The following is a 26,258-nucleotide window of genomic DNA, read 5'->3' on the forward strand; positions in this document are numbered from 1 at the left end:
CAAGAGTGAGATAGGGAGCGGGGGAGAGGGTACCAGAGGGTCTAGAGGCTGTGCGTCCAGGGATATGTACCTTGAGCCCTGTGTGTGCTCCAAGGTTTGGTTGATTAAGAAGTTTCAACTTGAGGGCCGCCTGGGGGACTCAGTCGGTTAAGCGTCCGACTTCGGCTCGGGTCGTGATCTCGCAGTTCGTGGGTTTGAGCCCCGCGTTGGGCTCTGTGCCGAAACCTCAGAGCTTGGAGCCTGCTTCGAATTTTGTGTCTCCCTCTCTCTCTCTGTCCCTGCCCTGCTCACGCTGTCTTTCTCTGTCTCTCAGAAATAAAATTTAAAAAAACATTTAAAAAAAGAAGTTTCAACCTGTGTGGGAGGCCAGCATTTGCCTCACCTTTCACCTGTTCAGAAAACCCTAATGGCTATTCCTACCTGGCTGGGAATTAAGTTATTCTAAGTATTAGCTGACACAGAATAGGTACTGGCTACTAGACCCTGTGCTAAACATCTTTAGAGGATTACCTGCCTTACTTCTCCCAACAGCTCTGAGAGGTAAGTACCAATGTTATGCCCATTTCTCAGAAGAAGAATGTGCCCCCTTTCCCAGGGCACAGTGAATCTGACCTCAAAGTCCCCATTCTAAACCACGAGACTTATTTTTTTACTCGATTGTAACTAATAAAGTCTTATCAATGTTTTTATAACATAGGATGTTAGAAATAAGAGAAATTAATAACCTATGTTCTTAGCACCAATTTATGTTTCTAAAAGTGGTTTCTCAGACCAGTGAGGGTTCCTGTGTCCTCCTCAAAGAGACTGAGGCCCAGAGAGAATGGACGTGCTAGAGGCCACACAGCTAAGAAGTACCAGGGCTGGGATGCTAAACGTGGCCTGGGATGGTGTCAGCTGTTACTTCCTGGGCTCCCAGTAGGGCCCCAGCCCATCAGCCCAGGCCCCTGGAGATTCTGTTCCCTCACCTCTTTGTATCCTGATCCCCCCACCCCGCCCCTGCCTCCTGTGCTGTAACCTCGGCAGGTGACCTGCTGCCTTTGCTTAGGCTCTTCCCTCCTCTGGGAGTGCTCTCCCTGGAATCTCTGAAGTCTAAATCTTACCTTAGCTCCAGCTTAGCAGGTCTCCTTCGGGAACACACCCCTGATTCCTCCCCAGCCTCCAGCTGAAAGTGAGTCCTTTCTCCCCTGGGATCTTATAACTGGGATCCCACTGCCTTCCATCCTCATGATGGCATTTGGAAAGTTCTGTCTACATGTGTCTGCCTATGCTCTCTGGGGCAGCTATGAGGGAGGGATCGATCAGAAGCGTTCCTCAAGACCCTTTTTCCCATCTGCCTGGTGAAGCCTTAGGATAAAAGGGGAGAGAAAGAGAGAGAGAGAAAGAAAGAAAGAAAGGTCCCTGGGCTGGGGGAAGGGGGGAGTATGGCATGGTTTCCAAAGTAAGGATAAACTCAGAATTTCTGAACCCTGCAATTCCAAACTCCCTTCACTAAGCTAAAGCCTGGTCCCAGGGAGAATGGTTCAGCATGGTACCCAATATTATAATTACAGGTTTGTTTTTGTTCATGACCCAGAGGATTACCACCAGAGAATCAGAAAGACTTGGGTCAGAATCCCACTGCTACCACTGCTCCCTGTGTGGCCATGGGCCTATTACCTAACCTTGCTGAGTCTTAGCCTCCGGTAATGGCACCTGCTTCAGAAGGCAATGGTAAGATTTAGATAAAGCACAAGGCCCAGCATGTGGTAAGCCATCAGTAAGCATCAGCTATTACTAAGAGTGAGGAGGTGTTGGCTACCATTTTGAATTACTGGAAATATATGCAATCATTACTGAATGGCTCATACGGACTCTGCTTAGAGGTGGGCCAGAGGAGTCCCAGCCAAGAAGAGGGAAACATTTTTTTTTTAAAGATTTTAATTTTCAAGTAATCTCTACACCCAGTATGGGGCTTGAGCCCACAACCCCAGGATCAAGAGTCACATACTCCACCGACTGAGCCAGCCAGGCGCCCTGAGATCAGCATTTTGTGTGTGTGCTCAGAAAGGTCTGTGAAGCTTTCTTCGACGCTACACCATCCATTGCCTTGGCCGAAAGAATCACCTTTTCTGTTTTTTAGCTTTAAAAATCTAGGAGCTTTGAGTTCTGTGAAGCTGCACATATCTAAAGTGAATGAATGTGTGAATACAGTTCATGCAGTTGTAAGTAATTGTGAAACTACTGATAGGAGGATAAAACGCTTGTTCTTAGAGGTGACATGGGTTTGTACTGTGTGTTGGTTCAGGCTTATCTTAGGGGCAAAAGGTTTGAATCAAACCTTTGGATTTGGAGGGAAGGAAAACAGGAGTGAGTGTTTTTTCCTAGTAAGCTTGTAAGCAGCTCAGAGTAGAAATCAGCTTCCCTACCAGTCACATTCTTTACCAATGCCTGGTTGATTCGGTGACTAGGTCAATTTTTACAGTGATGAGTGTTCAAAAGCAAAGGGCCAGGAATGCCTCCCTCAAAGCTAAGTGTTTGGAATATGCTGGACAGCCAGCTCTGCAGGTTGAAAAACATTTTAAAATGTCTTCTAATTTGATTATTGGGATAAATTAGGATCTCATTTGATAAGTTCAAGACTGTTACATTTAGATATTTTAAGGCATACATTTTTGTAAATTTTCATGGTTCTGTGGCACTTAGCAGGCTCTGGGACTTTCTGTGACGCTATAGGGACATAAATATTTTTTGTACTGTCAACATGGTGGCTATCAAATTCAAATTCAGTAACTTAAAAAATTCTCTTCTTAAGTCACACTAGCCATATTTCAAGTGCTCAGTAGCAACTGTATTAGGTAGAGCAGATAGAGAACATGTCTACCTTCCCAGAAAGTTTTATGGGATGGCACTGTTTCGATCAGAAAGGCCATCGGCAAACAGGGTTAAGTTCCATTCTTTCCAGCAAGTCGTCTGCAGACCAAGAAATGGAATGCGCCGGGGATTGTCAAGAATTAGGATGTTACTTAAATCCCCTTAGCCTCATTTTCACTTTCTGGTTCACTGGCTTTTAACACTGCCGGATTCAAAGGATTGGGGAGAAGATAGAATCAAATGAAATGTCTTCCAGCAGTGTTTCTCCATCCTGGCTGCATGTGAGAATGGCCTAGGGAATTTTAAATGTTTTTATTTTATTTTGAGAGAGAGAGAGGAGGGAGAGCTCATGCACACAGGAGCAAAGGGGGGTGGGGGGCAGAGAGAGAGGGAGAGAGAGAAAATTCCAATCAGCTTGAAGTAGGACTTGATCTCACGATCATGAGATCATGACCTGAGCTGAAATCGAGAGTGGGACACTTAGCGACCAAGGCGCCCTCGCCTAGGGAGTTTTTTTTAAAACACCCATGTCCAGTCTCTGCCCCAGGCCAGTGAATCTGAATCGCTGGGGGTGGCTTCCCAGAATCTATACTTTTAAAATGCTCTCTGGGGGGAGTCTATGCAGCCAGGGTCGAGAACAACTGCCTTCAAGACTGTGAACTTAAAAGAAAAAATTCCTTGAGGACTGGAAGATGCTGTTTCGAGGCAGATATAGTGCGTGGCTAAGAATGTTCCTTGTTGACTTCAGCAATAAATCCAGGGTTGGAGGTTGGTGGGTTCACTTTCTCCAGAAGGACTCTCGGGTGAGGATAGCTTTCCCCCAAAGGTGCATTCGATAGCGTCTGGAGACATTTTTGCTTGTCACGACTTAGGGGTGTCATTGAGTGAGTAAAGGTCCCACATTCTGCTAAATATCGTACAATACATAGGACAGCCTCCCACCACAAAGAACTAGCTGGCCCAGTTGTGCCACAGCTGAGAAACCCTGATCTAGACACAATTTTTTGCAAACCAAAGTCCTGTCTGACCTTGGATGTAGTTGTCTCTTGAAAGAAGATCAAGATATTCTCCTAAACTGGGCCCTTGGAAACCCTCTGGATCATATTCCAGGCTTTCCGATCCCAGAAGCCAAGTAGGGTGTCACAGCCTATAGTTGGATGCGTTTGGGGCTACACCAAGGAAACTGCTGATTCAGGGGCACTGGGCAGTCTGCAGGCGATATGGGGAGCGGTCCTTACACTGCGGGGGGGTTGGGATCCTCTTCTTTGGGTGAAGTAATTATCTAAAGTAATAGCAGCCATTGCCTTGGACTGTTTTCCAGAAACTGTGGCTCTGTGGCTGTTGGCATTGGATGTTTGCCTTGTGATATACCCCAAACAAGATTCAAGCCTCATCTGTGATGAAATTTGGGAACGGAGCAAGGGGCTGGACTCTGGGAGTTTAAAGACAGCAGCACAGATATGCCCACTGACACCAGCATCCGAGCAGCCCCCGCAGCCACGGCGGCACTGGAGGGGATGGCAGTGTGGCTGGGCTGCCTCCCTGGGCCTGGGAGGGCAGGCAGGGTCTCCCCCCACAGCTGTGCAGAGTGAGCACTTGGTATCTGCCAGGCACTGCTTGGAGCAGTCTCTGCGCTTCGTCTCGTCTTGTCCTTTCTCAGAGGCTGTCAGAGGTTAGGTGACTTGCCAGGGTCACACAGCTGGTCAGTGGCAGAGCAGAGATTTGAACCCAGGCTGTAGAACTGCAGAACTGAATTCTCCAGGGAGCATTTACAGACCGGGGCTGTGCTTCCCATCCAGGACTTGTAGGATGAGCTGGAGCTCACCGGGCAGGAGGGAGAAAAGGCATTGGGGGGAGAGGGTATCATGTGTGCCAAAGCCGCGGAGATGTGAAAGAGCATGACATGTCAGGGATTGCAGCTCATTCAGAGGAAAGGGGTGTGTGTGATAGGAGAGGGTGACACTTGTAAATCTTGCCAAGGGCCACGGTGAGCCACTGGTGGAGTGAGTTGGAGGCAGAGAAAGAGCTGTGTGACACTGGACAGCTTGCTTAGCCTCTCTGAGAGGTTAAGACTCCCATCTGGGAAAGGCTTCTAAAAGTCAGCACTGTGAAGACTGTTCATTTTGAAGGTGACCATGAGGAACAGAGTGAAAGAGTGGCCTGCGGTGGCAGTGGTGGACAGCCCTGTTGATTTATGACCTCCTGGGTTATCATTATTTATGGAGTGCCCACCACGGGCAAGGCCCAGTGTGTCCTGAAGTGCTGTGGCAAGGTGCACAGATGTAGGAAGACTTGCGTGGGAGACTTGCAGCCTAGTGGAGGGCATAGCGAGTGTTCTTATGGGCGCTGTGATCAAAGGCTCACATCCCCAGGGCCACAAGAGACAAGTTACCTTCAAAATAACTGAGGCGTGGAAGTTCCTAATGACTGGGGGGCTGAGGGAAGGTACACTGAAGGAGGTAACTCCTAGCTCTGCCAGAAAGATTCGTGAAGGAAAAGATCGGGGGTAAGTCACTGGGAAGTCTCTCAGACTTGGGGGAAATAGAGAAAACTAAAAAACCAGTTCAGGTGCAGTCATCCGGAGGGTCAGCTTCTCTGGTATCTGATTCCCCGCAGTTTCCAAGTCATAGAGTTTCCAGGTTTTCCTGCTTTTCATCAGAGTAGGAAAATATTCAGTAACGAACTTGCCACGTACAAACTAAGCCCCCACTGCGTCACCCCTCCCTCTGTTTTCAAGCCTGGTGTCCAGCCAGGCTCCGGGAGCGTCCACATCTCGGTCATCTGTCTCTCCCAGCTCGTAGGATGTTTTGCAGATAACGTACAGGACAAACTCTTGTGAGATAGGCAGGACTTCATGAGATGAAAGTGAGCGATGTTGGAGAGCTGCTGGAATGACACATCAATAGATGCGACTCTGGCAGAGTGAGACCTGATGAAGAAAAGGCGAAAGAGGCTTGAAAATCGAAGAATTAAGCCCTTGAGAGATCAGTTGGGAATGTTTGCAGAAATGTCCTTTTCTGTGATAGCACTGATCACCAAATGTTAACTGGACGGATTTACCAGGCTCTAAAACAATCCACGTGAGATTTATTCTTTGTGCTAAGAATTGGCACAGGATTTGTTATGACCTAATTTTGTTTAGTATTTACTATTGCTTTTAAAATACATTTGATTTTTGGGGTGTTTTTTTTTTTTTCCCATGTGGATTAAGTTCTAAACAGAACTGTTTTTCTCTTAACTGTGAACTCTCCCGTGTGGTTTCACAACATGTCCCTTTTTCTGATGCTGATTCTCCTGGGTTGCAGAGATGTCCTTTGGGAGGAGATTCTGGCTGGAAAGAAGGTGGGGGACCAGCTCACAAAAGCCCCTGAATGCTGGGCCTCTGCTGGGAGCCAGAAATCTTGTCCTGATTAAAAAAAACAACAACAACAAAAAACCCCAAAAACCTCCCGGGTGTTGACAACAGGGCTCCTTTTTGTGGAACTGTGACTGTTCCTGCAGTTAGAAAATGCTGTAGACCAACGTCACCTCCTTTAGAAATGACAAAACCCTCTTTCATCTCCATGCTTTTTCCTTTTATTTCGAAACACAGATTCGGCAACGGGAGAATGTGTTTTTGGGGGTGCTGAGGTTCTATTTTAGGCCCTCTGCTATTGCATACCCGTATAGAAGGCTATTTTAATTCTTTTCAGTCATGTGGAAGATAGTCACTTAAGCGGTGCTCTTTCTAGCACTTTCCCTTTGAGAGGCGACCTCGCCTGATTAGTGCATGCATTTGCACTAATTTGTAAGAGAAGTGCTGGAATAAAAACTTGTTCTGGGCTCCCCGAGAGCCTGGAGACTTTGGGGTCTTTGGAGATCAAAGGTCAAGTGACTTTGGCTCTTCTTTTATTCAGACTGGCTTGTACTTCTGTAGGGTTTTCTTGTTTTATTTTTTTTTTAATTTTTTTTTAATGTTTTATTTATTTCTAGGAGAGAGAGAGAGAGACAGCGTGAGCAGGGGAGGGTCAGAGAGAGAGGGAGTCACAGACTGAAACAGGCTCCAGGCTCTGAGCTGGCAGTCAGCACAGAGCCCACGCAGGGCTCGAACCCACGAACCGCGAGATCATGACCTAAGTGAAAGTCGGACGCTTAACCGACTAAGCCGCCCAGGCGCCCCGGGTTTTCTTGTTTTAGAAAAAAAAATGTTAACGTTTATTCATTTTTGAGAAACAGAACATGAGTGGGGGAGGGGCAGAGAGAGAGAGAGAGAGAGAGAGAGAGAGAGAAGGAGACACAGAATTTGAAGCAGGCTCCAGGCTCTGAGCTGTCACCACAAAGCTCCACACAGGGCTTGAACCCACAACCATGAGATCATGACCTGAGCCAAAGTCAGATGCTTAAGCTGCTGAGCCACCTGGGCACCCCTGGGTTTTCTTTAAACATGATTTTAGGGAGGCGGTTATTTCAGACTATCACCGTAGTCTACATCTTAACCCTAAAGGCTGATGTTTTGAAGGTGCTAGCTAGGCTAGGTCAGGGCACATGTTGCATATTTTACTGCTTGTTTCCTGACCAATACAATTTTTTAGAAGCTAGCTGCAAGACGCATGAGCTACTTCCCTTCCAGCAGAGCTCCTGATTGAATTGTGCGACTTTCCCCACACTGGCTGTGTCCCTTCTCCAGGCAGTCAGGTAGCAGGATTATCTGGTCCTCTGATTCCCTGCCCACAGGACAGGCTAGGCTGGATTTCCTTACCCACAGAGCTGCCTTGGGTGGTAGAAGCAGAGGAAGGAGCTGTGGGCTTGGCTGGTTCTGGACCCAGAATCCCCAGGGGGAACCAGTTGCTAGCACTTTGGAACCAAGTGAGACAGAGTTATCTTCTTATCAGTACCTCTCCCAGAGCCACCAAGGAGATCGGCATTTCCGGCGTATGCACATGTATGGTTCCAGAATGGAAATCCTTATCTTTTGTCTATTAGAATGCTGGACTTCGGTCAATGAGGACTGAAGTTCTGTCAAACTGACTTAACCTTTGGATGGTCACACAAGCAGGAACTCTCTCAGTCTGTGTTATCTTAGTAGGCAGCCTGTGTAGCTTGTGGAGAGAGAGAGATGTACAGGCTAATGGCCTTCATATTCAAATTTATTTCTTCCCTTATCATGCGAAACAGTTAAGGTTTGGTCGCATGCGCGCTCTCTCTCTCTCTCTGGGCCTTTTTTTAAAAATAAATTGAACTATATCTGTCTTATTTATCTATTTATTTATTTATTTATTTATTTATTTATTTATTTATGAGAGAGATAGAGAGTGAGAGTGAGTGAGGAGCAGAGAGAGAGAAAGAGAACCCCAGAAGGCTCAGATAGAGAGGGAGAGAGAGTATGGAGCCCAGAGTGGGGCTCAAGCTCACCCAGAGCAGGGCTCGAGCTTACGAACTGTGAGTTCATGACCTGAGCCAAAGTCGGATGCTTAACCAACTGAGCCACCACCCATCCACCCCTCTCATGGGCCTTTTTGATTAGCACAGAGTCCAGAACTGGCCAGAAGAACTTTTCGTGGTAATCAAAGTGTTCTCTATGCTCACTGTCAAGGATGGTGGCCACTAGCTACATGTAGCTCTTATGCATGTGAAGTGTGACTCTTGCAGCAGAGGAACTGGATGTTACATTTTATTTCATTTTGATCAGTTTAAACAGCCACATGTGGCTAGCAGCAACTGTATTGGACAATACAGGATAAACCATTCTATTTGAGGACTTTATATTATATTTTGTATTTTGTAATTAAATAGAGAAAACCTTACACGTGCACATGGTAGTAATTCAAGAGATTATAACGGGGAGCTGCCTGGGTGGCTCAGTCAGTTCAGCATCTGACTCTTGATTTCCACTCAGGTCGTGCTCCCGGGCCATGGTATCAAGCCTCATGTCGAGCTCCACCGCTGGGCATGGAGCCTGCTTGAGATTCTCTCTCCCCCTCTTCCTCTCTCCCTCTCTTCTTCTGCTCCTTCTCTGTCTCTAAAACAAAAGGTGGAAACAAGATGCAGCCATGATAACCAGTTTCCTGTATATCCTTCTCTCTCCCTCTCCTCTCTTTCTGTCTTTCTTACTCCTTTACTCCAAGAGATGTTATTCTATCCACTCCCTACTGTTTGTTGTTGTTGTTTTGTTGTTGTTGAGTTAACAACCTTGGGGGTGCCCTGGTGACTCAGTGGGTTGTGTCTAACTCTTGGTTTTAGCGCAGGTCACAGTTCGTGAGATCAAGCCCTGCATTGGGCTCTTTGCTGACTGTAGAGCCTGCTTGGGATTCTCTCTCTCCTTCTCTCTCTGCCCCTCCCCTGCTTGTGCTCTCTCTCCCTCTGTCTCTCTCAAAATAAATAAGTTTTTTAAAATCTTTAAAAAAAACAATGAACCTTGGAGGTCATTACTCATAAAAATAAATAGAACTGCCTCATTATTTTAATGGTTTATGTTTAATTTTATTTGTATTAATGGCTATACATAATACTTCTTTATAAAACTGTATCATTGCTTACTTAACAGGTGCCTTATAAGTGGACATGAGTTAATTCCAATCTTTTGCCATGATAAATTCTACAGTGACACGTAAACTTGCACAAACATGACTTTATACATTAGGTATAAACATAAACTCTTGGAAGTGAGATTCTTAGGTTGAAAGTATGTGCATTTTATAATGTCATAGATTTTTACCAAATTGCTGTGCATAGTTTGGTGATGGGAATATAAGTTGGTGCATTGTATAAAGCATCTATTTCCCCACAGCCTCTGCAACACAGACTGTTACTAAACTTTTTGTTCTTTACTGGTATGATAAATAAAGATTGCTATTGTCAAGGAGCCTGGGTGGCTCAGTCGGTTTGAATCAGGTCATAATCTCACAACTTGTGATTTCAAGCCTGGCATCAGGCTCTGTGCTGACAGTATGGAACCTGTTTGGGATTCTCTCTCCCTCTCTCTCTGCCCGCCCTTGTGCGCTGTCTCTCAAAATAAATAAGTAAACTTAAAAAAAAAGGACACCACTTTAAAAAATAAAGATTGCTGTTACCTTGTCGATTTAACCTGCATTTCTCTTATTATAAATGAGCTTGAGGATCTTTATATATGTTCAAAAGTCATTTGTATTTACTTTCTGATAAATTATCTACTCAGATCATTTGCCCATGTTCCTATTAGATTTTGTTGTTGTTTTGATTTTTAGGAATCTTTTGTACATTCAGGAAATTAGTCTGTTGTGTCTGATTATGTATTGACAGTTCTTGATCTTGGTCATGATATCTCTTTCCATGTGGACATTTAAAACGTGTTTATGCAGTGAACGTGTTAGTCTTTTCATTACGGCCTCTGGATTTTCTATCTTACTTAGAAAGACTTTCCCTGCAGAGATATTTTCAAACAGAGTTCTTAGGTTGTCTTACAGAATTTCCATGGTTTTATTTTACCTTTTGAGGTTTCACTCTTTGACTCCTCTGAAATAATTCAGGGGTTTTGTGAATTTACCTTCCCTTGCCGGGCTTCTCATTCTTGTGCCATCATGCCTTGGCAGTTTCTCTCCCTGTCCAGCCCTGTTTTGAGCTATGGGGTCCCTTCTCGCAGCCACTCTGGTAGAAACATTATCCTCATTTGTCCCCTGGCTGCGCCTTCTCATTCTTTTCTTTATTCTTATGTTATGTTATGTTATGTTATGTTATGTTATGTTATGTTATGTTATGTTATTTTTTAAGTAAGCTCTATACCCAACTTGGGGCTTGAACTCAGAACCCTGCCTGAGATTAAGAGTTGCATGCTCTACCAACTGAGCCAGCTAGGCACCCCTCTTTTTTTTTTAATTAAAAAAATTTTTAAGCAAATTCTACACCCAGTCTTGGGCTCGAACTTAGAGCCCCGAGATCAAGAGTTACATGCTCTACCAATTGAACCAGCGAGAAGGTGCTGGTTCATTCCTTCCTAAGTACAACTTTTAGGCAGAGCCTAATGCCAAATGGAGAAGGCAAGTTTAAGTCTTTATTTGGAGGTCTTAGTTACGTTTGTAGGTCCCAGAGCCCCGTTTCGCTGGACTGTGCCTGTCCACCCCCAGCTCATTGCCTTTCTCCCCACTGGAGTCCAGGAGTCATCGGCTCACTCCCTGCCCTGTCCTGTCCCTGCACATTTCCTCTTTGACCTCCTTCATGCCTTCCTAGGCCTGGCTCATTATGTGGCATGATCTGCCCTTTGTGCTGGCTGCTGAATTGGGGTAGGTGACCTGAACACCAACATGAGGTGAACTGTACAGCGTAAGGTACCTGTACTCTGCCTGTGCTCAGGAGAGAATGCCACCACCGCCTCTGGTGAAGCCAGCAATTTTGTGGCTGTTAGCACTTCATTCACGTTCTCAGTATTTTATTTAATGCTTTGTCATTTTCTTTCTTGTGATTCCAGAATCTCATTTTCAGCTTCTACCAGAGCCAGGAGCAGTTGGGAAAGAAGGCTGTGTTCTTTGAAGAGTGAGTATGGATTTTTAACACTGTTGATTAAAAAAAAAAAAAAGGCAGCTCTTAATAAGCCTGAGGCTCCTCTGTAAGCTCCCTCAAAACCTGTAGTGGGTGGTTTCTCTGCTTCATAGTTCTGGGGGGAGGGATGGGCACCTGCAGGTTAGATACACACCCAGAGCCCCCTATGGACCCTTCTCAAAGACTGTGCCCAGGAGCAGGGCGCTAAGCATGAAGGTCTAGAAGATATGAGCCTTTGGGAACCAAAATGCATTCCTGGGGAGCGTGACCCGCGAATCCACCCCAAAGGCAGAGAGGCAGAGAGAAGTTCATCTGGCAGCCAGGACTTGGGAGTGCTCCGTGTGAAGGGGGCAGCCTGGGGAAAGACGAAGCACGAGGCTGTGCAGGGCTGGCATGGGGACGAAGTTGGTTATTCGGGGTGCAGACAGGGATTTGGGAGTTGGCCCAAGAAGTTGGGTTGGGATCATATGAAGTAGTCTGAGTTCACATTAGACCTGGGCAGCCTAATGTGTGTTGTGAGTTGTGAACATTCCCCTGGCAACTTGTGTTAGGGATGTGACAGAATGGGAGCAAGAAGAAAGGATGACCTGGACCCAATATGATGGCTGAGGGAGCTGTGATCTGTCTCACACCTGGTGTCTCACCCCTGGTGGGAATTTTTCTTCCCACCCAACATTCCTAGTAAATATGGAACCAATTGGCCTAAGGAATTGTTCACAAGAGGCTTTCAGGAGTATGGACCCTCTAAATCTGTGCTGTCCAATATGGAAGCTCCTCTTCCTATGTGGCTACTGTGCACTTAAAATGTTACAGGTGTGGGGCGCCTGGGTGGCTCAGTCAGTTAAGCATCTGGCTTCAGCTCAGGTCATGATCTCACCGTTCGTGTGTTCAAGCCCCGCGTCGGGCTCTGTGCTGACAGCTAGTTTAGAGCCTGGAGCCTGTTTCAGATTCTGTGTCTCCCTCTCTCTCTCTGACCCTCCCCTGCTCGCTCTCTCTCTCTCTCTCTCTCTCAGAAATAAATACATTTTTTAAAAAATGTGACAGTTGTGAGTGAAGAACTGAGCTCTGAATTTCTTTAAGCCTTAGTTTCTCCATCTTTAAAGTGGGAGAGAGGCTCCTGGGTGGCTCAGTCAGTTTGGCTCAGGTAATAACCCCGGGGTCATAGGATCAAGCGCTGTGTCGGGCTCCCTGCTGAGTGTGGAGCCTGCTTCAGAGTCTCTTTCCCCCTCTGACCCACCTGTTAAGCAGTTACTTAGTAGGTGGAGGTTGTCACTCTTGTATCTTTGGCTGCAGGTGGTCTTGGTTATTATTGTTGCTATCATTGTTACAATAATCGTTATTTTGAAGCGACCAGAACTTTAGTCTGTCAGATTTGATGGTGTATGGGTTAGATATCTAGGGAAAGCAAGATTCTTTGAAAGTGTCTCACATTCTGTTTTTTCATGGAATTCTGCTTTATACCCTAAGATTAAGGTATTGGAACTCAGGATTCCCAGTTTTCCAAGTCAGTGAGAACATGAAAAGACAGCCATGGCACATCATGCCTTACTCCTAGCCCGCAGACTAGGGACCTTGAGATGCACCAGATCCACTGGTGCCTCCTCTATCCAGTCAGTCTTCATCCCTGTATTCAGAGACAAAGGCCCCGCACGCACAGCTTGGATGCTAACAGGAGGAGGCCGGGTGGGGGGCCTGGTCTGGGATGTGAGTGGTGCCCCCTTTTGTCAGAACAGACAGCTCTCTTCCTAATGCAGCTGCTCTTCGCCCTGTGCCGCAGGGCCACGGGAATCATTGTCCTTAACACCGGGGTGCCTTGCTTTTGCACAACAGATACATAAAATAAGTGCATTTTTTTCCTCTTTTTCAGGAATTCAGGCAATAAGCATTGTCAAGCCACAGATATTTGCCTGGTACTGTTTTAGGCTCCAAGAACATGTAACAAAGAATAAGATTCCTGAGGGGGCAAGCCAGAGCCTCCTCCTCTTTAACTGCCTGGCATAATTTGAGAAATGTTTTAAGTCTTCAGAGTAGGAAAAGACAGAAGAGGTGATTCGGATGAGTATTCATATTTAATAGTTGAGGAAATGAAGCTTTCGCAGCTGGGTTATGGAAGAGCCCGGTAGGAGAGAGGCAGCCAGAATGTTCCACCCTCAGCCCGATTGGTGCCTGAGCCATTTCATGTATCACCATTATGATTTTCACCAGAACCTATATATCGCCTAGTTTGCATTTTTCTTTAAATTGACTCCTTTTAAATTAATTTTATTAAAAAAATTTTTTTATGTCTTTATTTTATTTTGAGAGACCGAGACAGAGAGTGAGTGGGGGAGGGGCAGAGAGAGAAGGAGACACAGAATGGGAAGCAGGCTCCAGGCTCTGAGCTGTCAGCACAGAGCCTGACCCGGGGCTCGAACCCACAGGCTGTGAAATCATGACTTGAGCCGAAGTCGATCACCTAACCGACTGAGCCAGCCAGGCACCCCTTAACTTAATTTTAAAAATTAATATGCATCCCTGCCATAAATTGAAAATATCTCTCTCCTTGCTAGATGGGATGCTTGCCCATTCATGAATGGCTTAATATTAGATCTTTAAAAAAAAGAAGAAAGAAAAGAAAAAGGCAGGAAGGAAGAAGAGGGAGGGGAAAAAAATCAACACAAAGAAACCATGTTATTAAGTAGCTAGTTACTGTTGCTTGCAGGAGGGGAAGGCTGAGAGGTGTACTGAGAGTTTCTCTTTGACCGAGACAAAACTGAAAAAGAACTGAAAGCTGACTTCTCCCTATGCATGCCAGTGTTATGTGACCTAGTCAATGCTGTGGAGCCCTGAGCATTATTCAGTATTCCCCTGCTCCCTAAAGTCATCTTGCAAGCATCAGTTGCATGGGCCCTATCCTGTGGGAAATTCTACTTTCTACCCCTCTGTTGATTTTCAGTCATTGGCGGTTCCAGGTTCACAAGGTTTCAGTTTTCCTGTCTTTCCTCTCTCCAGCCTCTCCGTTGGGTACATAGAATATCCTATAAACAAACCTCAGCAGGGTAGGAGAGCTTCCTTTTTAAAGAAAAACTGGGCAAGTCCTCTTTAAAATGAAAGATGATCCAGAGATAGGCATCATCACTTAACTCCTTATGTATGTTATGTATATAGAAAACTCAGGAAGCATCAGTTTCGGGGCGCCTGGGTGGTTCAGTGAGTTAAGCGTCCAACTCTTGATTTCAGCTTAGGTCATGATCTCATGGTTTGTTTCGCTCTAACAAAACAGAGACTGCTTGGGATTCTTTTCTCTCCCTCTCTTTCTGCCATCCCCCGCTTATGCATGTTCTCTCTCAAAAATAAGCTTTAAAAAAGAAAGAAGGGGGGCCACCTGGGTGGCTCAGTCGGTTGAGTGTCCGACTTCAGCTCAGGTCATGATCTCACGGTTTGTGGGTTCGAGCCCCACGTCGGGCTCTGTGCTGACAGCTCAGAGCCTGGAGCCTGCTTCCCATTCTGTGTCTCCCTCTCTCTCTGATCCTCCCCTGTTCACGCTGTCTCTCTCTCTCTCTCTCTCAGGTATAAATAAAACATTCTTGAAAAAAAAAAGAGGAAGGGAAGGAAGGAAGAAAGGAAGGAAGCAAGCAAGCAAGCAAGCAAGCAAGCATTAGTTTCTTCACACAGGGCCTGTCCATATTTGACCTGTTCAGGGAAAGTGTACAGTAGGCTTCTCTATAGTAAGTCCAAGCCTTACTAAATTGATCAGGCTAGGGGCGCATGGGGGGCTCAGTGGATTAAGCGTCCGACTTCTACTCAGGTTATGATCTCACAGTTTGTGGGTTCAAGTCCCACCTCGCGCTCTGTACTGATTCTGGAGATTCCTTCAGATTTTGTGTCTCTTTCTCTCTCTGCTCCTCCCCTTCTCATGCTCTGTCTCACAAAAATAAATAAAATGTTTAAAAAATTTTTGTTTAATTGATCAAGCTTTACAAAAACTCCTAATTGAAGTTCATTCTGCAATTAAATGGGACATGGAGCCAGATAAAACTTTCCCCCTAAGTGACTGGGAGGTCCTTGGCAGGTGTTGGTAAAGCCATGATGCCTCTTTTTGATTATTAGATCTTGGGGCTACATCCCCAGTGTCAGGGTCAGTGATATAATGGCTTTGGGCATACAACGTTCTAGTTCCTAGTCCAAAGAAGTGTCACATAATTAACCTCCTACAGCTCAGGAATCGGAATTCACAGTAACCTTCAGCAGTTTTTAAGGACTTTGTGTGATTTGGAAAACTCCTCTTGAAGTTGCAGTTCCTATTTTCATTGACTCTTTTGTGACCCACAATGTTCAAACAGATTTCTAAAATTCTCTTCACTCTGAAAGTAATTTGCTTGCCCCTTGACAGTGAGGCCTTTTAGCATGGTAAATTGTACCTGGAGTTAAATAGGTGACTCCTCCAGGGAGTTCTGTAATTACTGAAAGAAAAAAGTCAGGTCTCTTACATCATCATTGGGAATGGTTAGTTGTCCCCAAAACAAACAGGATCGAGCCTATTTTGTAACTTAGCTCTTCATTAATTCATTTGCACCGTATTTGTGTCCTGTACTATTCTTGGGGTGCTGAGAAAGAACATACATGGCCGACCCTCAAGGTGCTCTGGTTCTAGAAGGAGAAACAGGCCAGTGACTTAAGTGTGCTGGAAAGCGTTTATGGTGGTTGAGAAGCCGAGAGGTCCGTTGAATCAGAAACGCAGACGGTGCTTCTGCCCCTGACAGGGCTTCCGTTCTTGGAGTTTCATCACGTACCCACACGGTACCCACACGGAGTGTGTGTGTGGCCATGAACCATCTAACTAACCCACCTATGCATTCGTCTCTCTCCTCCACTTCCCCCCTAGACTGCAAGGGGCTTGTTTCACCAACCCCTTTGGAGAGGACAGAACATAAATGGAGGTGTCCCGTCTTCATGGAGAAATTAGGAGTGACGACAAGTATAGGTATTTAACAGCAAAGAGCTTATGAGGATTGGAAAAAAGGCCATAAAAAAAATTAGACCAAGTATAGCATGGTGCAAAGGAGAAACAGGTCCAAGGAGAAACCTGTTTTGTAATCTTGACTCTACCAACTGAGTGACTTTGGGCAAATTACTTAACCTCTCTGCGCCTTACTTTTCTCAGCCTATAAAATGAAACAAAACACCCACCTTGCCTGTTTGACAGGACTGATGTGCTATAATAAGGCTTGATCACTTTCTGCCCCAGGCCAAATAGCCTGCAGCTTATTTCTAACAATGTCTTATTGGAACCATCACCACCGTTTATTACACACTGTGTATGGCTGCCTTCCCAGTACAGTGACATATCAAGTAGTTGTGAAAGAGACCCTATAGGGCTTGCAGTGCCTGAATATTTATCATCTGGCCCCTGTGTTGGTCATACCATACCATCATGAATTCATTATACAATTGAAATACATATCAATTGACAGAAGTATATAGGAGAGAGCTTTTGTTTTCACAGGAAATAGAAGGAAGCACAGGATTTGCTAGATATTAATGCTTTTTCTTGGAGAAGTCTCTTATTCTGTTTGGTGAAATGCACACTTAACACAGGCAGCTGGAAATCCTCAGGTTGTTAAGTGCCACACTGGGCTTATAGGTCCTTGGGGGAATTCTTTTCTTAATTTTTCCAAATGTTTGCTTATATATATATATTTTTTTAATTTTTTTAAATGTTTTATTTATTTCTAGGAGAGAGAGAGAGAGAGAGAGAGAAACAGCGTGAGCAGGGGAGGGTCAGAGAGAGAGGGAGTCGCAGACTGAAACAGGCTCCGGGCTCTGAGCTGGCAGTCAGCACAGAGCCCGACGCGGGGCTCGAACCCACGAACCGTGAGATCATGNGAGATCATGACCTAAGCGGCTGTCACCACAGAGCCCGACGCGGGGCTCGAACCCACGAACCGTGAGATCATGACCTAAGCGAAAGTCGGACGCTTAACCGACTAAGCCACCCAGGCGCCCCATTTTTTTTTTTTTTTTTTGAGAGAGAGAGAGAGACAGAGCACATGGTGGGGAGGGGCAGAGAGAGAGGGAGACACAGAATCCGAAGCAGGATCCAGGCTCTAAGCTGTCAGCTCAGAGCCCGACGTGGGGCTTGAACTCAGGAGCTGTCAGATCATGACCTGCAAGATCATGACCTGAGCCGAAGTCAGACGCTTGACCAGCTGAGCCCCCCAGACAACCCACAGGAGTTATTTTCTTGCCTAGGGAGGATGATGGGACTTGAAATACTTCTCATTTCATGAAAAAAAATGAACCATGTTGTGAACTCGTAAGACAGGGTGGAGCAGGGGCTACTTCTAGAGCACCTAGAAATGTGTCAGGCCCTGGTCTCGGTGCTGGCGACACGCAGCACTCCCTGCCACTCCTGGGGCTCCCCTTCTAGCCTTCACATGCATTCATCAGGTCTTCAAGAAGACCTTAGAAAAGTACACTGAAAATTCTACTGTTTTGATTTGTTCCCTCTTAACTTTTTATTGTATAGGACTTATTTTTTATATCATATAGGACTTATTTATATGTATAGGCTATACATATATGTGATAGATAACGAAAAGATTTTAAAAAGTACTACATGGTAAAAAACAAGTTTTCCTTCCACCCCGGACACCCCAGCTACTAGTTCCTCACTTTAGATGAACTGTTACTGATTTGTTAACACATCCTTTCCGTGATAGTGGCATTCACGCGCACACATAGATCGTTTCCGTTTCTGTCTTTTAGGTTCTCTGTTCTAACTTTTAATTTTTATTTATTTATTTTTAAAGTTTATTTATTTATTTTGTGGGGGGAGGTGCAGAGAGAGGGAGAGAGAATCCCAAGTAGGCTGTGCACTGTCTGCACAGAGCCCCATGTGAGGCTTAACTGACTAAGCCACCCAGGTGCCCCCTAACTTTTAATTTTTAAAAATTGCAAACTTCTAGAAAAGCTGAAGGAATACTATCATGTAACCTTCACCTGGGTTCACCAGAGGTTAACATTTACCATATTTGCTTTAATGTTGTCTCTTTTCTCCTCCCCCAGTGATTTTTTTTTCTCAATTCTTAAAAGTGAGTAGCAGAGGGGCGCCTGAGTGGCTTAGTCGGTTAAGCGTCTGACTTTCACTTAGGTCATGATCTCACGGTTCGTGGGTTCGAGCCCCGCGTCGGGCTCTGTGCTGACTGCCAGCTCAGAGCCTGGAGCCTGCTTCAGAGTCTGTATCTCCCTCTCTCTCTGACCCTCCCCTGCTCACGCTGTCTCTCTCTCTCCTAGAAATAAATAAAAATTAAAAAAAAAAAAAGTGAGTAGCAGATATCACTATTCTTCACCCCTTAATACTTCAGTGGACATCTCCTAAGAGCATAGATTTTCTACATACAAATGTACCCACGATTTCATCGTCACACTTAAGAATTGTGTCACTGATATGGTAGTACTTTCTCATATATCTGGTCCTTACTCAGATTTCCCCCATTTGTTTTATTTTTTTTTTATTAAAAAGATTTTTTTAATGTTTTTTATTTATTTCTGAGAGAGAGAGAGAGACATCATGAACAGGGGAGGGTCAGAGAGTGAGGGAGACACAGAATCTGAACACAGGCTCCAGGCTCTGAGCTAGATGTCAGCACAGAGCCTGACGCGGGTCTCGAACCCACAAACCCTGAGCCAAAGTTGGACGCTTAACTGACTGAGCCACCCAGGCGCCCCACCCCCCATTTGTTTTAATAACATCTTTTATAGCTTAAAAACAAAATCCAGGATCCTCTCAAGGATCCTTTGTTGTTTAGTTGTTATGCATTTGGTCAGCTTTTGCTTCCTACCGACCTTAACCCACATTCTAGGTCCTTCTCTTTTCCACTTTGCCTTTTCCCCTCTTCTCCTGAGACAGAGTTTCAATGCTGTCACTCTCTTTAGCCCTGCAGGTGTCTGCCAGCCTTAAAGAGCAGGATGGATCTTGATGTGGTCAACATGTTTGTGATCGCAGGTGGGACACTGGCCCTCCCTATCCTGGCATTTGTAGCCTCATTTCTCCTTTGGCCGTCAGCACTGATAAGGATCTATTATTGGTAAGTTAATATGATAATTGAAGTATTCAAGAGTATCATAATGATAGTGTCATCTTCTCTGGTGGTGGCTTTTGTCCTCTTGGTGGTGGTGGTTCAACATTTTATCATGAAATATTTCAAACATACGGAAAAGTTGAAAGATGTCCTGTTTTGAGTTTGGAGGGGATTCTTGAAGAATTGGTGGTAACTCCTTACCAGGTAAATTGTTTCTGGTTTCTGATAGCATCTTTGCCTGGGAGGTTGCCCTCACTCCCAAAGTCTCTGCTTCTGTCTTCAGGCAAGAATTGTGCATGTTTATGGGAGCTCCTTTGGTATTTTCTTGGTCACTGGATTCTTAAAAAAATTTTTTTAATGTTTAGTTAAAGAGAGAGAGACAACAGAGTATGATCCAGGGAGGGGCGGAGAGAGAGGGAGACACAGAATCTGAAGCAGGCTCCAGGCTGTCAGCACAGAGCCTGACACGGGGCTCGAACCACGAACTGCGAGATCATGACCTGAGCCAAAGTTGGACACTTAACCGACTGAACCACACAGGTGCCCCTCTTGGGCATTGGATTCTGACCCAGTAATGTCCTGACAGGTACAGAGATGTGCACTGAAAAATGAATTAGAAAGACCAGGGCCAAGGAAATGGCCTGGGTAGGTCAGAATGGTTTTAGATTTGTTCTAAACGCATTCATAATAAAGTGACAGAAAGGAAAAGAAATTTCCAAAATTTTTATCATTCTTGTTCCGTCTTTATGATTCTTGCCCTATCTGTATAACATCTCTACTTTCCTTTTATGTTTTCTTTAGAGTTAAGTCCCTCTTTTTACCTTAGATCAATTTAAGAGTAATATAAATATCACTACTGTAAAGCAGAAATTTGTTTCCTTACTTGCCATAAATAGTAAGTTAATATTAAAAAGTAAAAATAAGCACAATGTCATTAAACAGTGTCTTAAATTCTAGCCTGCCAAAAATACGGCATCTCTTTTCTCTTTGTTACAAAGTCTAGAGAGGTGTGAAAGATACTGCAGCCCCGAACACAGCCTTCCTCATTGATGGAATCAGAAGATTAACAGCGAAAGGAGAGTAGCTTTCTCATGATGATTTTTCATGCCATAGTCCATTTACCAAATAAAATATAACCCCCCCCCCCCCAACCAGGCTGTGCCCTGTGGTATATGTCCCTTGGCGAAGACAGTACTGAAATAGACCTGGTTCCTCTCTGTGCCGCCGGAAAAAAAGTGAAGCACACAGAGATTTAACCAGGACTCTGGCCGTCAGAATTGCCTTCCAGGCACGGCGAAAAGAATGTAGGCAGGTTGAGCTTGTGCCCTTCATCTGTTCTCCTTTCGGGCACCCTTTCGTTTCATTGGAGTGTGGAATTTTCCGCCTGCCAGCCAGGCTCTGATCCTTGAAAAGAAGCTAATTGAACAGAAAGGAGCTTTTCATCCTGTGCTCTCCCTCTCTCTCTTGGAGGGGGTGGTGGTGGTGACCCTTGCAGAGGGTCACCCAGGATGTACCTCTGCATTGACGAAGCTGAGATTCTGGCTGCTTAAGTGCCATTGCCCTGCAGCACTGACATCAGGGTTCCTTTGGGGCCAAGGCTCCTGTGTGACCCCTGACGTGGCGAGGCCAGGGCCGTGTACCCTTTGTGGCCCTGCAGAGGCACCATGGACCCCCACACACAAATGCCATCTTCCTTAAATCAAAGCAGAGAATGCAGTTCAGTTCAGTGATGTGGCCCATAACCACAGATATGGCTGCCTACAGAGGCGGGACTATATAAAGGCTAATTCCCCCACTACACGCGGAAATCCCGCTCCGTGCCGCATCGTCCCTCACCCTCCAAATTCCTTGAGCCTTCAAGGAGAAGGCTTTCAGGGTCAAGACTGTCAGAGTAATTTTGACGTTTGATCTCATAGCAATCAATTCCCCTTTTTATTGAATTAAAATTCACATAACATAATAATCATCATTTTAAAGTGTATATAATTCAGTAGTTTTAATATATTTGCGGCATTGGGGTGCCTGGCTGGCTCAGTCAGAATAGCGTGTGACAGTTGATCTTAGGGTCGTGAGTTTGAGCCCCACGTTGGGCACTGAGATTACTAAAAAAATAAAAAATAAAAACTTTAAAAAATACATATATATACTCACAGGGTTGTGCATCCATTACCACTATCTAATTCCATAGCATTTCCATCTGCCTGGAAGGAGCCCTCATACCTGTTCACGGTCACTCACAGTTTCCCCGTCCCTCCATCCCCTGGCACCTGTAACTATCTTCTGTCACTTTGGATTTGGCCATTTCACATCAATGAAATCATACAGTTTGTGCCCTTAATGTCTGATTTCTTTCCCTTAGCATGTTTTCAAGTTTCATCCATGTTGTAGCACGTATCAGTACCTCATTCCTTATTATGACTGAATAATTGTCCATTGTATGGTTACACCACATACTGTTTATTTAAATGGATATTTCTATAGTTTCCTCTTTTTGAATGTTGTGAATAATGCCACATAGCAAATAATTCAGTTTTATTAACAAATAATACCGCTGAAGCACTGAGAGGCCCCACAGAGCAGAGCACTCAGTCCCTTACTAAATGACCGTACAAATGCGTGTGATCTTAAAGCCCGCCCATGCCTGTCACTCAGCTCAGAGCTGTAGCCAGAGGACAGACACGGTGCTGCCCTTTATTTTATGCACTCAGGCACACAGGCCAGGAAGAAACCCAGATGGTTGGAGAGAATGAAAATCCTAGAAACGTTTGGTTCATGCCAGGTCATGTTGGAACATGGGGGTTGTGATTATGGCACCGGGACCCACAACGCCATTGCGGAGGGCTGTCGGAGATCCTGTGAGTGGCTCCTCCCGCCCCATCAAAATGCACAGCCTGTTTCCTTCAACTCCCCTCATTGCAAGTGACATTTACACAGTGGGTATCATAGGATGAACAGCTTTACCATGAGTCACTTATGTGCCTTAACCCCAGCTATTCCCCTAAACGCCTTTATTTGCTCAGCTGCCCATAATGACCGCCGGTGGATTCAACCCTGCAGAGCTAGGTCTGCCAGGTTAATTTTCAGGAGTGCTACGTGAACAGGAACAGCAGGCAGTAGAGGTGGCTGGGCGTCCCAGACACCCCAAGCTGCCCTGCCAGATGCTCATGAGGGTGTGGTGTACCTGTCATGGCAGGCTGCCTCCCAGACTTCTCCCGCGGATCTTCTGAGCCCCTTAGGGAACACGAACAGGCATCCCCCGTAGACCATGTCTGGCCTTCACAGCAGCTCTCTCTACGACTCAGTGTCCTTGGAGCATGGCCCACCTGTCTCCACAGCGATGTGGACCGCAGTCACCCTATAGGAGGCATCGGATGCTTTGCCATGCATCAGCAGAGAACCACAGTTGGGGGGCTGGGGCCACTGTGGGTGACATCAGAGATAGCTCTGATTTTCATCGTGCAAAGTATTAGGACTGTTCACAGGATGAAAGAGAGAGATTTTTAAAGACTTTTATTTCCTAAAGAAACTCAGTTGTGAAATGAAGATAAGCAATTGTAAATAGGAGAAAAAATGGACAAAAATTGAAAAAGAAAACTAACATTGTTTGCAGATGACATGATTGTGTTCACAGAAAGTACAAAAGAATCTATAGATAAGCTGTTGGAATTAATAAATGAGTTTGGCAAGATTGCTAAGTAAACAAAAGATTGATAAGTAAACAAAAATCAGTTATATTCTTATAAGACAGCAACAAAAAATAGAAAATGAAAAAATTGTAATGATACTATTCACCATTGTATCAACAAATATAGAATACTGAATCTATTCTTAAGAATCAATCTAAAGAACAATGCGGAAGGCCTCTGGATAGAAAACTACAAAGTACTAGAGAAATTCTGAAAGACCTAAAGTAATGGAGATATAGACAGTATTTGTGAGTTGAAAGACTTTCTATTATAGGGATGTCAGATTTCCATAAAATGATGTATAGATTCAGTGTACACCCATTTAAAATCCCAGCAGGTTTTTTAAAAAATGTAATTTAATAAACTTCTTAGATGTATAAAGAAAAGCAAAGAGTCAGTTGAGCAAGAGTCTTTTTTTTTCTTTTTTAAAGTTTTGTTAAATGGAGAGCCTGGGTGGCTCAGCTGGTTTAATGTCCAACTTTGTTTGGTTCAGGTCATGATCTCATAGTTCATGAGTTTGAGCCCCACATTGAGCTGCCTGCTGTCAGTACAGAGCCCACTTCGGATCTTCTGTCCCCCTCTCTCTCTGCTCCCCCCTCTCTCAAAAATAAGTTTAAGTTTATTTATTTATTTTGAGAGAGACAGAGAATGGGGAGGGGCAGAGAGAGAGAAGGGAGAGAGAGAATCCCAAGCAGGCCCTACACTCTCAGCACAGAGCCCGACACTAGGCTTGATCTCAGGACCTGTGAGATCATGACCTGAGCCAAATCCAGGAGTCAGATGCTTAACCACCTGAGCCACCCCAAGCAAGAGAATCTTTAAGAAAAATAATGCTAGATGATTTACATGACCAGCTATCGAACCTAATTATAAAACAACAGTAAGTCAAGGCTTTGTAAAATTGGCATAACGAAGGGCAGGGGAATCTGGGTGGCTCAGTGGGTTAAGCGTCTTTAATTTTAGGTCAGGTCATGATCCCAGGGTCATGGAATCGAGCCCTGCATTGGGTTCCATGCTCAGTGTGGAGCTTGCTTGAGAATTGTCTCTCTCCCCTTCTTTCCCTCTCAAAAAAAAAAAAAAAAAAAAAAGGAAGAAGAAGCACAAATAAACCAATGGGACAGGAGAGCCCAGTAATACATGCACATAGATACAATCTCCTGAATTATGATAAAGGCGGCACTGCTTTGCAGTGGGGAAGAGGGCTGTGTCAACTAGATATCCATCTGCGAGAAAAGTTAATCTTGACCCTTTGGTAGGCAGAATTACAACAGCCCCACAAAGATCTACCTCTCTAATCCCCAGAACCTGTGAATATGATGGCAAATCATTCCCATAGTTCTGTTATGTACAGTTGACCTAAAGATAAGGAGATTATCCAAGGAGGCCTGATTGAATCATATCAGTCCTTAAAAGTGAAAAGGTTCAGGAGCACCTGGGTGGCTCAGTCAGTTGAGCATCCAGCTTTGGCTCAAGTCATGATCTTGCAGTTTATGAGTTCGAGACCTCTGTTAGGCTCTGTGCTGACAGCTCAGAGCCTGGAGCCTGCTTCACATTCTGTATCTCTGTCTCTCTCTGCTCCTCCCCTATTCATACTCTGTCTCTCTCTCTCTCTCTCAAAAATAAACATTAAAAAAAAAATGAAGGATTCAAAGCACAAGAAAGACTCAGTGTTATGGCTACTTTGAAGTTGGAGAGGGCCCCATGAGAAAGAATGCCATGGACTCTGAGAGCAGGTGGTCCCTGGCTGATAGCCAGTGTGGTAGCAGGGATTTGTCCTAAACCACGAGGAACCGAATTCTGCTAATAACCTAAATAAGCTTAGAAGCTGATTCTTTCCGAGAGTTTCTAGATCAGAGCCAGCTGATGCCTTGATTTCAGCTTTGTGATACCTTCAGGAGAGAACTCAGGTAAGCTAATAGAACTGTATTCTGACCCATAGAACTGTAAGCTAATAAATGGGTTTTATTTTAAGCTGCTAAACTTGGTAATTTGTAATGCAGCAATAAAAAAGAAGACAGCCTCATTTACAACCTTGTACCATGTACAAAAATCAAATCCAGGTGGATTATAGACCTACATGAAACAAAGCTTTTTATAAGAAAACAAAAACCGGGGGGTGCCTGGGTAGCTCAGTTGGTTAAGTGTCTGTTTGTTGATTTTGACTCAGGTCATGATCTCTTGGTTGGTGGGATTGAGGCCCATGTCAGGCTCTGCGCTGACAGTGCAGAGCCTGCTTAGATTCTCTCTCTCCCTTTCTCTGTTCCTCCCCACTTGCATGCTCTGTCTCTCAAAATAAATAAATAAACATTAAAAAAAAAAAAGAAAACATAGAAAAACCTTTCAACAGAGGCATTAAAATGGCCAGTAAACATATGTAATGGTGCTCACCTTCACTGGCCATAAGGTAAATTTAATAAATTTAAGCCACAATGAGATGCCATTTCACAGCCATCAGTATGGCTGAAGTGAAGCAGGCTGACTACAATTCCAAGTATTGGCAAGGATGCTGTGTTAGTTTCCCAGAGCTGCTGTGACAAATGACCACAAACTGGGTGACGTAAAACAACAGAAATCTGTTCTCTCACAGTTCTGGAGGTTAGAAATGCTAAATCAAGGTGTTGGCAACGTTGGTTTTTTCTGGAGGCTCTGAGGAAGAATCTGTTCGTTGGCTCATCCCTAACTTCTGGTGACTGTGAGGAGTCCTGGGCGTTCCTGGACTTGAGATGTTTCTTCACATGTAAATGGGTCACTCCACTGTCTGCCTCTGTATTTCCCATAGTCTTCTTCCTTCTGTGTGTTTCTGTGTCCATATTTCCCTCTTTTTATAAGAACACCAGTCATACTAGACTTGGGCCCACAAGACTAATCCAGTATGACCTCAGCTCAACCTGATTGTATCTGGAAAGACTCTGTTTCCAAATAAGGTCATATCCACACGTTCCAGATAGATACTAATTTGGGGGGATACTATTCAACTCAGTGCAAGCGTGGAGCAACGAGAATCTGGCGTATAGCTGATGGAAGTATAAATTACTTCATCCACTTTGGAAACCTTTTTGTCAATATGACCTCTCATTTCACCCAACAAAAGTATGTGTGTGTGTGTGTGTGTGTGTATATATATATATATATATATATATACACACTGAGAGATATCAAAAGCCATATA

General features: G+C 44.8%; 1 protein-coding gene across 2 annotated transcripts in view; it reads left to right on the top strand.

The window, feature by feature from the left end:
• The window catches only part of ABHD6 (abhydrolase domain containing 6, acylglycerol lipase), a 49,593-nt gene that overhangs the window by 875 nt on the left and 22,460 nt on the right, over positions 1 to 26,258 (top strand). For both annotated transcript variants that reach the window (XM_039242398.1, XM_039242399.1), the window contains exons 2-3: positions 11,270 to 11,334; positions 19,258 to 19,409. In XM_039242398.1, coding sequence (XP_039098329.1) covers positions 19,291 to 19,409 — 119 coding nt within the window. In that variant the 5' untranslated portion in view covers positions 11,270 to 11,334; positions 19,258 to 19,290. The remainder of the gene's footprint in view (positions 1 to 11,269; positions 11,335 to 19,257; positions 19,410 to 26,258) is intronic.

Source organism: Hyaena hyaena, unplaced genomic scaffold (assembly GCF_003009895.1).
Source record: "Hyaena hyaena isolate Hyena2069 unplaced genomic scaffold, ASM300989v1 scaffold_212, whole genome shotgun sequence".
In the NCBI taxonomy this organism is placed as follows: domain Eukaryota; kingdom Metazoa; phylum Chordata; class Mammalia; order Carnivora; family Hyaenidae; genus Hyaena; species Hyaena hyaena.